Genomic DNA, 14,036 nt, shown 5'->3' with positions numbered 1-14,036 from the left:
GTTGAGAGCTAAGGAAAAGGATTTCTCTTGCAGATTTTTTGAGTGAGAATCAGACCCCATTATGTGCATCTCTGGTCTTATACCTCGCGTGGAGGATCATCTTACCGTGGGGGTTGTGCTTTAATACACGATCTGTTATATAATCACTTTGGTTGGCATGTTTGTTTGTTTGGGGGATATCATTCCTTTGGGTTGTCAGTGTCATAGCCTTGTATCTTGGCATATGCATCATTTCATGTATATTCTAAGATGCTTGGTTTTTTGCTGAACTTTCAGCCTTTTGTATATCTTTTGAAGCACTTCGTGTGCATTTTATCATATATATATAAAAGTACTTTCTTTGCCGATAAAAAAAAAATGGACGAGTTTCTTACTTCACTCTGTTTCCTATTCCTTTGCATTTTTCTTTTCCCTTCTTTCTCTTCTTCCGCCATACTGTTTCAGGTATCACCATTTCTCTCTAGTTGAATCAGTTGAGTTTGGTCCTAACGTATATAAGAGAGAGGTTTAGGTATGAAAGAAGATCTTAACTTTTAATTTCATAAGAGAAGAAAGAGAGGTAAATGAGACAGGTATGCAGGTTTCCATCTTGTTTTTATCGGCCAACAAATAAAGTAACTACAGCTCAAATTTTAGATTCATTAAAAAAAATATTTGATAGTTTTTATAAAACAAAAATGCCTCATATGTTGGCAAAAAGGACCTACTATATAATTATCTCGGTCAAAGTAAAATATTTGTCTTAAAATTTACTTTAGACCTCACTTAGCTGATCATGTTTTGTATTTAGATACAAATAATATCACTGAGTCACACATGCAAGATGAACTGATGAACATGCGTGTGTGCTTGTAGGGGTTCAACTGGGCATCAAGTGAAAAAGCAGGAGAATGGTACAACTTTATGAAGACCTTGGTCCCTGACATAGCTGATTCTGGAGTTGACTATGTTTGGCTCCCTCCTCCCTCTAACTCTCACGATCGATGATGGTCCTCAAGGTATATATTTAAGCACTTTCTCTTATATATATAAACCCCTCAACAGACCTATATTTAATACAATACTTGATGATAGCACGTAGAAAAGGAAATAGAAAAAGATTGGATTTGACCATAACTAAAGATAAAATAAGTAATTTTAGTATTTTAATAAGAATGTCAAGTATTAATATCCTAATACAGTCATGATTTGCTATGTACTTCTATGTAATATTAATATATATTAACGGTTAATTTTCCCATCAATAACTTAGATTATTTATTTTACCTTCTAAATGAATTATATACTTAAAAAGTGTCTAGTCCAAAAGGATTAGGGAGAATGACATTTTGTAATCCATGTTATGACTAAAATAATATCATTAGTTGCTATAAATGAATGCTACGCAAAAAAAAAAGTAATAAAATGTAAATTTGATCAGAAATAAGTGAGTTATAAATAACCATTCATGCGTACGTGGTTGGAGTACAAAAAAAAAATTATCTCAATTAGAATATCTCCAATCTTTACATGTAGATGATTAGTTTTAGTAAAATTAGGAGACTAAAATAATCTGGACATTCACTATTGGTGACTAAATTTATTGTTTAAAAACTAACAAAACTGCACGTCTTCACTTTTCACTAATCAGTTTCTTTCTTTTGGTGAGAAGATTATGATTTGTATATTGTAACTACTATGTCTATGTGCATGCAGTTCTATGATCCCTACATCGAATGGGGGCTAAAGGAACCGATAAAGAAAGTGACAGAAATAAGGAAGAGAAATGGAGTTACGGCCACAAGCAGAGTAAATATTCTGGCAGCTGAGGCTGATCTCTACATGGCTGAAATTGACAACAAGATCATTGTCAAGATTGGACCCAAAATGGATCTTGTCAACCTTCTTCCACCAAATGTTCAGGTTGCTACCAGTGGACAAGACTACGCTGTGTGGAAGAGAAAGTGAAGCACTCCATAGGAATTAACATTTACCGATAAAAAAAAGTCTTTGAGAATAATTAAAATAAATATCATGACTAAGTCTTTGAGAATTTACCATAGTATATTTATATATTTTTTTAAATAGTTTATTTCAATAAAAGGTTAACAATTGTTAAAACTATTAATTTACATTCATACAAGGTTAAAAGTTGTTAAAAAGAAAATTAAAAAGTCACTCAGTCTGGTATAAGAATGTGTAAATTTGTTCGGATTGGGAGAAAAAATACAAGCAGAAAGCAGAACCAGAGGGGATAAAAAACATACAGAGAATCCAAATTTTTTGTCATGTCTCTTTCTCTTTCTTGTTGATTGTGCGCCCACTTGAAAATTATCTCTAATCCTAAAACTGAGCTCTGGATTTAAGGTGAAAAATGAAATGAAGAAAAAAATGCTTTTATTAGAAGAGCCAGAGAAGGAAAATTTAAATTCTATATCACATATTGACACGAGAGCTTCTTCATACCATGTCATGAATTATTTTAAAACAAATACCATTAATTAACCATCTTGCAAAGCTTGATATATTAATTTATATATTTGACGACAAAGAGATGGAAATCAAAATTATTAAGATGCATACATATGGTCAACTTCAACTTTTATTTGCAAAAATAAAGCAATGATTATAGGATAATTACCATCATTTTAGTGTAGTAGTTCACAAGGCATACTAAAAGGTTGAAGACTCAAGATTTAACGTTTAATCTGCAAATTTCATTTTAAAGATGCGACTTTGGCCTTCATATGATATTTTTCCATGCATTAGAAACTTTTACTGTAACCAGCTCAGTTGGATGACATGTTTCCAATATGCACACACTGTGCCATTCATAATACTCCAAATCTCAAGCTCAAAAAATTTCTTTGATTTGATATCAAATCTCACATATCTTTACCAAAACCGAGGTTCAATATATCAGAAGCCTATACACAATACAGTAATCATCTTATTCTTTTTCTTTTCTCACCAGGGATGAAGAACTTACTTTTATGTTCTCAATTCTCATAAAGTGGTGAGTTGGAGACCATTCACAATCCTCTCTGTGACATGGAGTATAAATGTATAATGCAATCAACCATACATACAGTAATCACTAACATGTACAAGTATGGTATAATTTTGAATAACCTCCGAAAGGATGAGATGTTCAGATGACTGCAGCAGCATTACAATGCATATACTTTCAATAGGGCTAACACTTAATGCGTCGAATGTGCCTTTTTTTTCCCAAAGAACATCAAAACCCATGGGAAAAATGACTTCTTCTTCTTCTTTCCAGTTTTTGCATCTGCGGATGCTACACTGTTTGAATGGGAAAAAGACTTTGGAGTGGAAAAGTAACGTGCAGGAATAGGTCCACTACGAGTTTGGTCAATGCTATTTGCTTCCTTGTGTCTTTCAAAACTAACCTCAGGATTTTTACTACTCTGCTTCACCACTCCTCTTTGGCCTGATTCACCGGCATTTCTTCGCTGTTGCTCGTGTTCAGCCCTCCATTTTCTTAGTTCTTGCTCTACGCCTAACTTTCCCTCCCTTGCCTTTTCGGCTTTATCCATTGCAATCTTCAGAGATTCCCTTCTAGCAGCCATCTCTCTATTCACATCATTCAGCTTCTCCAAGGTTTTCAATTCAGACTCCTTAGCTATCTCAATTTCAGAATTAGCAGCTGCAACCCTCATATTCGCTTGCTGTTCTGCGTCGTGTGCTTGTTTGCTGAGATTGTAGTACTCCTCCACAGAAAGTGTCACCCAAGAGGATGAATCCAATTCATTGTTGTTCCTAGATGATGATTCACTCTCTTGCAATGCTTTAGTTGCTGCTATTGCCAACCTTTCAGAAGCCCTGGCGGCCTCAATCTCCTTTTGAGCTGCAAGTAATTTGCTTTGCATTGTACTTGCACCAGCCTTTGCTTGCTCCGCCTCCTCCTTTATTCGTCGCAACTCTTCGCGAGCCGCTTGAGCAAGCAAGTTGGCCTGATTAGCCTCTTCAACTGCTTGCTGTAGTTTCTTCGGTAGCTCAGCGATTTTCTCTCTGCCTTCTTTTTCCTTCATCTGAACCAAAACCATTTCTGATCTAGTGCTGTCCAGTTCTGCTTCAAGAGATGCAACTGTAATGGATGCCATTCCCTCTCTTTGCCTGATGGAGGCAAAAGATGATTTCTCATTTTCAAGTTCTGATTTTAATGATGCCGCGGCCACTTTTAAGTAATTTACCTCAGTGGTAGCTTTCTCTATGTTAAGCTTCACTTCCTCAAGTTCCTTTTTGGCTGATGCAACTGCTTCTTGAATTTCATTGGGTGTCTTCTTCTCTGGTTTCTCTAGCTCTCCTTTTGAGACTCCGTCTTTGTCACCTTCATGGTTAGGTATTGATTCCATATAAGCATTTAATTCAGCTTTCAAGTCAAGCAGCAAAGCGGAGGCCATGTTCAATTTAGATTTGAGATCCTTAGCAGACAAAATTTTCTGGTTGAGACTCTGGATTTCTTCTTCTGCTTGTTTAAGTTCCTCTTCCCAATTGAGATAGTCTTGATCTCTTGCCATGACTGTTCCTATTCTGTGTTCCTCCGCTTCCATGTGTGCGGTATGCGCAATTTCCAATGCCTCCTTTGTGGCAATCAGCTCAATAGTCAAGTCTTCCACTGTCTTCTCCACTTGCTTCGATGAAGCAACAGCGCCTTCAGCTCTCTTAATAGCTTCATCTTTTTCAACATCTAATGCTGCATATTCCCCGCGCAATCCTTCCAACTCCTCTTTTACAGATGTTAACTCTGTAATAGCAGATGTGTACCTAGCTTTAGCTACCTCCAGCTGTGCCCTGGCTGCAATGCTAGAGTCGTCTGCAATACCTTGCTCCATCTCTTCCACTCTAAGCTTTGCAAGTTCTGAGTCCTGTCTTGCCTGACGCTCTTCGGTTTGCGCCCTCTCTAGGTTAAGTTTTAGTTCTTCTATTAGCCTCTTAGTGCTATCCAGCTCCTGCAGTACTTGCGTTTTTGCTTGCTCAGCAACCACCGATTTTTTTCTGCACTCCGGGATCTCCTGCTGTACCAAATCAAGTTCATGTTCTACATGCTTGCGTCTCTGTATACTCAGACAAAAACTAAAGTTAAATGCGATTCCAGCAGATGAACCTACCATAGTCATTACACATTAGTATAAATAAATTATCTTCCAGCTTTTAAGAAAAAATATTTGGCTTTTGACAAAGTACAATGGTGATGGATCAATAATTTACTTTTCATTGTTGTTATCATTGTTGGAAGGAAGCAAGCATGGAAGACAAATCAACATTGCTCTACTTTGTATTGCAAGGATAAAAAAAAGTTTACACAGAAAGGACAAAAGAAATTGTGCAAAAAATACCTATAGTTTGGTTCCTACTTTGTTTTTGTCCAAAAGATAAACATGAAAATCATAAAATACAAATCAATGAAATGTATTTGAGCACTGCAACTACTTTACAGTGGAAGCAGGAGTATTTTTACTTCCAGAATCACAAAATTCATGGTCTCCTAGTAAATAACATTTGAGATGTCTTATAAAAAAGCATTCAAGATATTAACTTTATATTATAATAATTTTCACAAAAATGAGATATAGATTACACTTAGCTCCTTGCCAAATGAGTTCATAAGCAAATATTAGTTAAGAACAAAAGGAAAAGGTTATGAATAAAATCTTGCAACAAAATGTTGGGAATATATGCCGCACATCTAGAATCGACGGAAAAAAGAATATACAGCAAATACTTCCATATTTTCTGATTAAAGTGTACATGCCCCTTCTTCAAGTCATCCCAAAAGGTATGATTTGCTATATGAAATTGTGACTTGACTCAGCAGATAATGAGTTTGACATCGTTATCATTAACATTGACAAGAAAACAGCCATCAAAGCAACCTTTCAGCATTGGTTATAGCTTCTTAACATTTATAACTGCAATTTGTAATCAAAAACAATAATGAAGGCTGCTGTTCTCATCCTTTTTTCTCATATCTCAGCATTTTTCTCATAGCCTGTCATCTAACAGATATTTCGCTTGTCTCTAAAAAGCAATCAAAACATCCAAAAAGAATTTTTCCCTCAGGAGGAAGTGAAGTAATAGGCTTACAAAAATTTAAATAAAATGGAAATAAATGCAAGACAGATATACCTCCACGGTCTGGACTCTATGAGCCTTCCAATCCACAATGCCTCCAAACTTGGAAACAGCTTGCTTGACAGATTCAAATGGAGCTGCTGTATCAATAAGGCCTCTTCTTGCAGCAATCTGCTTTGCATAGGTAGGCGAGTCAACAGCTCCCACAGCAATATCACAAATATTGGTCAGAGATGTATCTCTCTTTAGTTCCGTCTGGTCATTCTGCAACTCTATTTTTTCAGAAGAGGAAGCCGAGAGTTTTGTTTGATTATCATCACTGCCAGCAGGTGAATCAACAGCTCCTCTAGACACATCAGCAATCTTGGGTTGGGGCAGTTTTATCTTTTGTTCTTTGTGGTCATTTTGCAGCTCAATTTTTTCAGAAGGGGAATCCAAGTGATTTATCTGATTATCAGCACCATTGCCAGCAACGACAGCAGGTGAACCAACAGCTCCTACAGCAACATCTGTATCCTTGGTTTGAGATGGATCAATCTTTAGTTCTTTATGGTCATTCTGCAACTCTTTTTCCTCAGAAGAGGAAGTCAAGAGTTCCATCTGATTATCAACATCACTACCATGCTGTTGCCTGTCTGAGATATCTTCTAAAGCTCCAGCTTCAGACTCTGCAGACATGGCTCCCTGGTCACTTTGTTCTGTTACATGAACTGTAATGTTTGGAGTTGAAGCTGAATTATCTACGGGAACATCAGTAAGCTTAATTTGAGGTGGTTCTGTTATTAGTTCTATGGGGCTGGTCTGCAAATCTTTTCTTTCAGAAGAGGAAGTTGAGAGATTCATCGGATTATCAACATCACCACTAGCAGTGGCAGTAGAAACACCATCCTGCTGCCTGTTAAAGATATCTTCTTCCGAAGGCCCTCGTTCAGAATCTGCAACTGTGGCTCCCTGGTGGTTTTGTTCTGTTCCATCAAAAGCATTTAGGGACACTCCTAAGTCAGAGAACTCGGTTACTGGCAAATGAGTGCCAGAATCCATTCTATTATTATTATTATTAATTTGGTTGATAGGAGCTTCAACAAAAGACTGACTACTGGGTGGGTTTATCACTTCAGGATTTTCTTCAGTGGTTTCTGCCTGTGGCTTCAATTCAGCACTTACTGAAGAGGGTTCTGGCAGTGGCAGCTTGTCATCAACATCCTCCATTTGAAAGTGCCAAAGGATCTAAAAGACGAGTAATAAAGAAAATTAATCAGTGAAAAATTGTTAACCGTTGTTTCCTGTATAGTAACCTTTTCAGTAAATTCAATTAGAGTCAGAAATAAAAAGATGACCAATATTGACCATGTAGAGGTTTCAAATTTAAGGGGGATGAGTGCATCCTAGAAATAGAAGCATGTTTGTATATCAATTAATTCATGTTTTCACATCAATCATATGCAATTTGCCAGAAAAACTAAACAATGCTCTCTATTACTTTTTCACATTTTTGAGAGGACACATACAAAATTTCTTCATGAAGAATTCTAATTTCCCCACAAAATAAGCCAAAATAGAACGACATATATGAAACGCAACATTCTGAAGTTACAGTAATTAGCTTGAACATCAATCAATGAAAGAAATACAGAATCTTATGATGCATTGAAAGCCAATAGTTCTTCCCTCCACAGACACGGTGACTTGAAATCAAAATTAGAGGACAAAATATCTAGGTACATGAAAATTAAAATTTTAAAGTAATAGTTACTATAGAAATTAGAAAATAAATACCAAGCATCTGGTACAATTACACAAAAGCAAGTTCATATCTGTATTGGAAGCCAGGATAACTCTCCTCTACCTAAAACAATTCACACCTTTACATTACACCATTTGCAGTGGCTAACCTTTTGAAGGAAAATATGTCAGCTTTCAACTGTTAACCATACTAGGAAACAACAAGTGGACATGTTCAAGGTTATGCATCACCGTACCAAGTTCCGCCAATTTCTAACTAGGTTGTTGAAATTTGAAAATTCTTCTGATATATATGTATATATCAATGGAGAAAAACAGAAACAAAAGCTTATGGAAAAGTCCAAATATTGGAAATAGATATCATATATATCTCTAAGCTTTGTTTCCTCTCTAATATAAAGTCAAGGGTATTAGGTAACCGTAATGGAAATAATTATATCCAGCCCCAGCTAGAATTCATAAATATTAATCCAAACTTTGCAAACCAGGAAAGTTATTAAGACCATAAGACTTTATAATAATAAATGAATCTTCATGGACATGCAAAGAGTGGATAGGGGAGGAATTCAAGGTCCAAGGAGGGTTTCAAAGACAGGGAACAAAACAGATTAAGAAAATAACATGGTTTGTTGAAAAAGGAAGAAGCAAAAAGAAAACAGAAAAAAAAGGTAACAATAGAGAGAGAGGAACATACCCTGATTAAGCAGAAACGAAACTGATGATTGAGAGTTAGGAGATATTAATGATGAGTGAAAATAATTTTGAGGAGGAAAGACAATGGAAATTAAAATTAGATTCTGCAAAAATAAACTGAGGGAGGAAAAGTTGGAGCTAAATTTAGAAGGGAGGAAAAAACGGGAAAGGGTCAAGAAAGGGTGAACAGCTAGTGGAGCCTACCTTGTAACGCAAACAAGGTCCACTCTCTGTTCTCTCCCTCTCTCTTTATCAATTTCAAACATGGGACTTTTTTTTTAAAAAAAAAAAAAACACTTGTCTTTTATTTCATGTGTTTTAATCCTATTAGTTTGGATATTTTTAGCTCTAAATAAAATAGAAAAACATCTCGAACTTAATAATATTTCTGAAAAATATTTATTTTTAATCATATTAAATAACGTGATTTATATAGTGGATCTCACTAAATCAAATAAGATTTTATTGTTATAATTCTATTATTATTTGTTAACAGAATGATTTTAGGGTTTAGTATTTTATCTCTTTTGTCTACTTCTATAGGAGAAAATTCATCTCAGAATCATGAAAACAAAATAAGGTAACATAACATTATTATCTATATTTTTAATTTTTTTTTAAATACCGTTACGTTAATATTTAAATTTTTTAAATACCGTTACGTTAATAAGTTATATAGTTGTTCTTATTTTGAATATTTTTTTAAAAACAAATAGATATACAAGTGTTAGTTACAGTCTGTATCTTATTATTATTATTATTGAGGTGGTACACCCTATATATTAAAACGAAAAATATATATTTTATGAAGAAATTTAATATCAACTTTGAGAGTCATTCTTAATATATATATATATATATATATATATATATATATATATATTAAAAGGAAAAATATCAAGAAAATACTTTTGACGAATTTAAAATCCAAAGTTTAATATTTTATGTTAAAATATTAAATAATAATATCTTAATTATACGTTTAAATATTTTAGATTTTATTTTCAGATTATTTCCTTATTTATTTATTTATTATATTATGGTGTATTTCCTTACACTATTTACAAATGTAATCTTTTAGTAATATTTTTTTTATCTAACACTTAATAAAAATGTTACTAAAAACTTTTGACTACATTTAAAAAATATCGTAAAATTATGAATAAATATTATTAATATATTTTTGTAATATTTTATTAAATATTGTGTATAGTCCATATTGTTAAAGCTTAAAAATATCACAACAAAGCTTTAACAGCATGGGTTATACACAACATTTGATAAATATTACAAAAACATATTAGTAATATTTATTTATAATTTGACAATATTTTTTGAATGTGACCAAAGATTTTTAGCAATACTTTTATTCGATGTTAGACAAAAAAATATTACTAAAAGTCACATATATAGTAGTGTTAATTACTTAAAATTATAAGTATGAATAAATGGATTGTGTGTATGCTATCATTTAAGTATTTCATTCTTTTTTAAACAGTTATATATGATGTACAATACCAAAAATAGTTATGTTAAATTATATGAATTGATGTTTTTATTTACATTAGGAGATAATCTTATTTGGATGAAGTTATGCTTGAAAACAGTTCAATATTTTGTTTTGATTAAGAAGGATGTTGTAGGATCTATTTCTTCTCAAAGAGACCTTAGATAGAGTAACCCATTGTCATGTTAATTTTTCACCATATGTACTGAAAGACTTTCAGCTCTACTCAAATTAGCTAAGAGCACTTAAAAGATTCATTGTATTAAGGTGTGCAAAGGGACTTCACCATCTCACCCCTCTTATTTATTGTTGATTGTTTTTTTTTTTTTTTTTGTAAGGCAAATGAAAAGGAAGTTGACACTTTGAGAGTCATTCTTGACACATATGGCAAAGCATCTGGCCAATTGATAAACTTCAATAAGTCAGAAATTTTTTTTGGCACTAACACTCCTTAGAACCTAAGGCATATTTTATCATCCTTTCTTGATGTTTTTAATCAAATTGGCAAAGAAAAGTACCTAGGTGTGCCTTCTATCATTAGGAGGAGTAAGAGAGCATTGTTTAGTTTCTTGAAAGACAGACTCTAGAGTAAAATCAATCATTGGTTAGGAAAACACTTGTCAAAGGCGGGTAAAGGTATGTCTAATCCAAGAGAGGCCGAGGCCTAGGTTTGTTCCAAACACTTTTTGTGGGTGAAACACCTCAACTTGACAAATGTTATATTTGTACCTGATTCTAAAGCAACGGTAGATGGAGTTAAAAATGTTATTAGAGGCTCTTTGGATTTCCATTGTATTCTAAGTGTAGAACCCTTCTTTCTTCTATTCCAAATTCAATAGTGAGTTTTATCACGAGACAAGCAAATTATGTTGCTCAAGTCTTGACTAGGGTGGTAGAATCTCGTGCTAGTATCCAAATTTTTTATAATATTTTAAATTGTATCTTTCCACACATTATAAATGAAATGAAGTAATTATGTTTTCTTAAAAAAAAAAAAAAGAAGAAGAGATAATCTTATTTAATTTTTCACTTGAATGATGAAGTTGTCCTCTACTGTTGGGTTTTAATGATATACTTTTACTTATTAATTTGATATTTTAAATAGTTTTGTTTTCTTTTATCTTTCTTTTTTTTCTTTTTTCTTTTTTGCTTAAAAGTTAAAACATCATAATTCCGATATTTTTATTTTTATTGTCACTTAATAATTATCTTGAAAAAAACATGTTAAATATTATTTTCTGTTAAATGCCATCAGCATGTGTTGTTTTAATCTCATCATCCTAGTACTTTATTCGTAATGTCGTATGTAACAATGTTGGTGAAGTAAAGGAAAATATATAATTACATATTTATTACTATGTATGGACGTGTGCTAGTGTTAAATGTTGTATCACGCCACAAAGTCAACTGATAAATCAAATGTCTCAACCAACACGTCACTGGCAATTCTATGTAATGTGCTAGCAGAAGTATTCAAATTTCTATCTATCTTATCGTTTAATTGAATAGAGATTTTACAGAAATACTCATGTTATAGTAAAAAAAATGCACACAACATTATTTTTAAAAAAATAAATAAAATCAAAACTAAGGTGTTGAAATGCTTGAATAATCTAATACAAGAGGAAAATAGTAGTAGATTAAAGGAGTTATGATATAAAAAAAAATGATATAACAGGATATATCTGAGATTTTTTATTTGGTACATAATTAATTTTATTTTCATCCAATTAATTAATTTTAGAATAAATTTGTGCACAACTTTCAGCAGGGAGTTATGATAATGATGTAGCGATGCGATTGCTTATGCTTATGAACCGTTGATCAATAACAAATTAGAGGAACTAATGGTAGCATTAGCATGACATGGTTTGCGTGTGGCACACGTAGCATCAAGTGGACAGTGTAATTTTCCCGTTGGGCCCAACGGTTGGAAACAGTCCAACTCATATGAGACAAAATGTCGTCCGTTGGGTCCATTCATACGTACAAGGATCACCGTCCGATGATACCCGGTGAAGCTTCAATTATGCAATTTTGGTGTTGTCATCTTTTGAATGTTTTGCTACGAATGGAAATTGAGTGTAATAGAAGGCATTAAATCTTCCATGTTTAACAAATTAAGGTTTTAATTTCTGCTTGAAAAAAAATATATTTATATTTCTTATTGATAGTGTTTCACAGAGTTACTTTTTTGTGGGGAAAAAAAATTGACCGTTCTATAGATGCATGTTTTGTTTGTGTAGGATTTTATCATTTTAATTATGTTTTTAAGGATGGGAAAAGAATTGTTGTTGAGGTTCTTTGCCTCTATTAGGTAAGACGATGCTGTTACAAAGGTATTTCTTGTTCCAGTTAAATTAAGCCTGAAAAGATCAATCTAAGTTTAGCAATTCACACAATCAATTTCGTATACGCTATTTATGTGGCCTATCGAAGAACTTAGGGCTGTCTTATTTTTAGCCTGTTTTGTTTTAATTTATTTAACAAATAAAATGGAGTTAAGCCCTTAAAAAACCCTACATTAAGTAAAATAAATCAATATCAACTTACATTTTATTACACAGGCTTAAGCCTTTTAACAAAGCCATTTTTATTTCCATGTTAAATAAAAATTGGTTCAAAAACTGCCCAGTTTCTCTTGGAAACACAGTTTATGGTTTTTGCAACGATATTTGTTGTTGTTAAATTTTAATGTGGCTAAAAGAAGTATTCCCTTCATTTCCTTTCAAAAACAAAGTATCCTCTTCTTTAGCTAGGATTGCGTTTTAATAACTATACACAACCAATTAATTATTCCACTGATTGAGAAATTAAGAGATAACTGATTAATTTTATTTTTTTGTTTTTAATTAAATTAAAAGAATGACAAACACAAATAAACAAACAATCACAGAAAATTTTGATAGAAGAAAGAGGGTAGGTATCAAAATTCCCTTAACTCATGGATGAAAATACACATTGGTAAACATATAGAAGGAGGAATTATATTCTCAAAAAATATTGAATTGACTCAATTAATACAGTTTGGTAATTAATTTGGATGGAAAGTTGGATTTTTTTATATCAATGATATCTCTTAATCAATAAAACTTAAGGTTAATTTATTCTAAGGAGTAAAGATTATTGAAATAAAATTTATTTCTATAATATTTTTTTTATAATTAGTGGTTAGAAATTTCACAAAAATTGATTTTTTTTTTGTAAGAAAACAAAAAATAGAATTTTATTACATTTTAGTTTGGTAAAGAAGAACAACAGGACAAACACAATTATCCATTATATAATCTCCATCTATAAACCTGAATATATATATAACTGCAATCATATAAAATAGATGGAAAGACTATATTTACAAATCTAGGAATTTCGGTGGAAATATCTGAGCTTATTAACTAATATTATGGATTTCCGTACCTAATATGAATATATAAAATTTGTTGACTTTGTCCAACACAAAGTCTATTTCTTTGGGTTGGAAAAAAAGTGGCCCAATTAGATGTTTTCGGGCTTTTATTTTTTAGTAGGTGAACCTATAAATGGGTTTGCTCAACCAATCCTTTCACTGACAAACCATCATTTTATCGTTTCATCAGATTCTTTGCTTTCCACCATACCCATCATTTTTTGAGTTGTTGATCTGGAAAATTGGGAACGACGGTGACCGTTGATCACACAATAAAAATTAACTTGAAGTTTGTTCATATTCGTAAAGGTAATAATCATTCCAAACACTATGTGTATTACATGTGGAGGTGGTCACATGGGAGATTAAATTTTTTGCTGGTTTACGAATTCACAAAGGCATCTAGTCATTATTATATTAAAAGTTGAATATAAACAAAATATAGTTTTTTTTACCAAAAAAACCAAAATATAATTGATCAAGTATACAACTTTTTATGTCGTTATCTCATGATGTAAGGACTTGTCATTAAAAAATTATGTCAAATGTTATTCAACAAAATTTGTCGTGTCTCAATTATTGAGATGTCACTTAGTCACGGTATAGTTT

General features: G+C 32.6%; 2 protein-coding genes across 2 annotated transcripts; one reads left to right on the top strand and one right to left on the bottom strand.

Annotated features, from left to right (window-relative positions):
• Positions 1-563: 563 nt before the first annotated feature.
• On the top strand, positions 564-1,947 carry LOC106795771 (alpha-amylase). The gene is made up of 3 exons (XM_014766674.1): positions 564-572; positions 856-948; positions 1,696-1,947. Exons 1-3 carry the CDS (start codon positions 564-566, stop codon positions 1,945-1,947), a joined length of 354 nt encoding a protein of 117 aa, XP_014622160.1.
• Positions 1,948-2,699: 752 nt separating this feature from the next.
• On the bottom strand, positions 2,700-8,740 carry LOC100779436 (protein WEAK CHLOROPLAST MOVEMENT UNDER BLUE LIGHT 1). The gene is made up of 3 exons (XM_003545261.5): positions 8,516-8,740; positions 6,133-7,305; positions 2,700-5,060 (listed from the first exon to the last, which is right to left on the bottom strand). Exons 2-3 carry the CDS (start codon positions 7,285-7,287, stop codon positions 3,183-3,185), a joined length of 3,033 nt encoding a protein of 1,010 aa, XP_003545309.1. The 5' UTR covers positions 7,288-7,305; positions 8,516-8,740; the 3' UTR covers positions 2,700-3,182.
• Between the last annotated feature and the right edge of the window lie 5,296 nt (positions 8,741-14,036).

This window comes from Glycine max, chromosome 14 (assembly GCF_000004515.6).
Source record: "Glycine max cultivar Williams 82 chromosome 14, Glycine_max_v4.0, whole genome shotgun sequence".
Classification (NCBI taxonomy): domain Eukaryota; kingdom Viridiplantae; phylum Streptophyta; class Magnoliopsida; order Fabales; family Fabaceae; genus Glycine; species Glycine max.
Note: the sequence above shows the minus strand (reverse complement) of the source record. Positions and strands in the feature narration are given on the sequence as shown.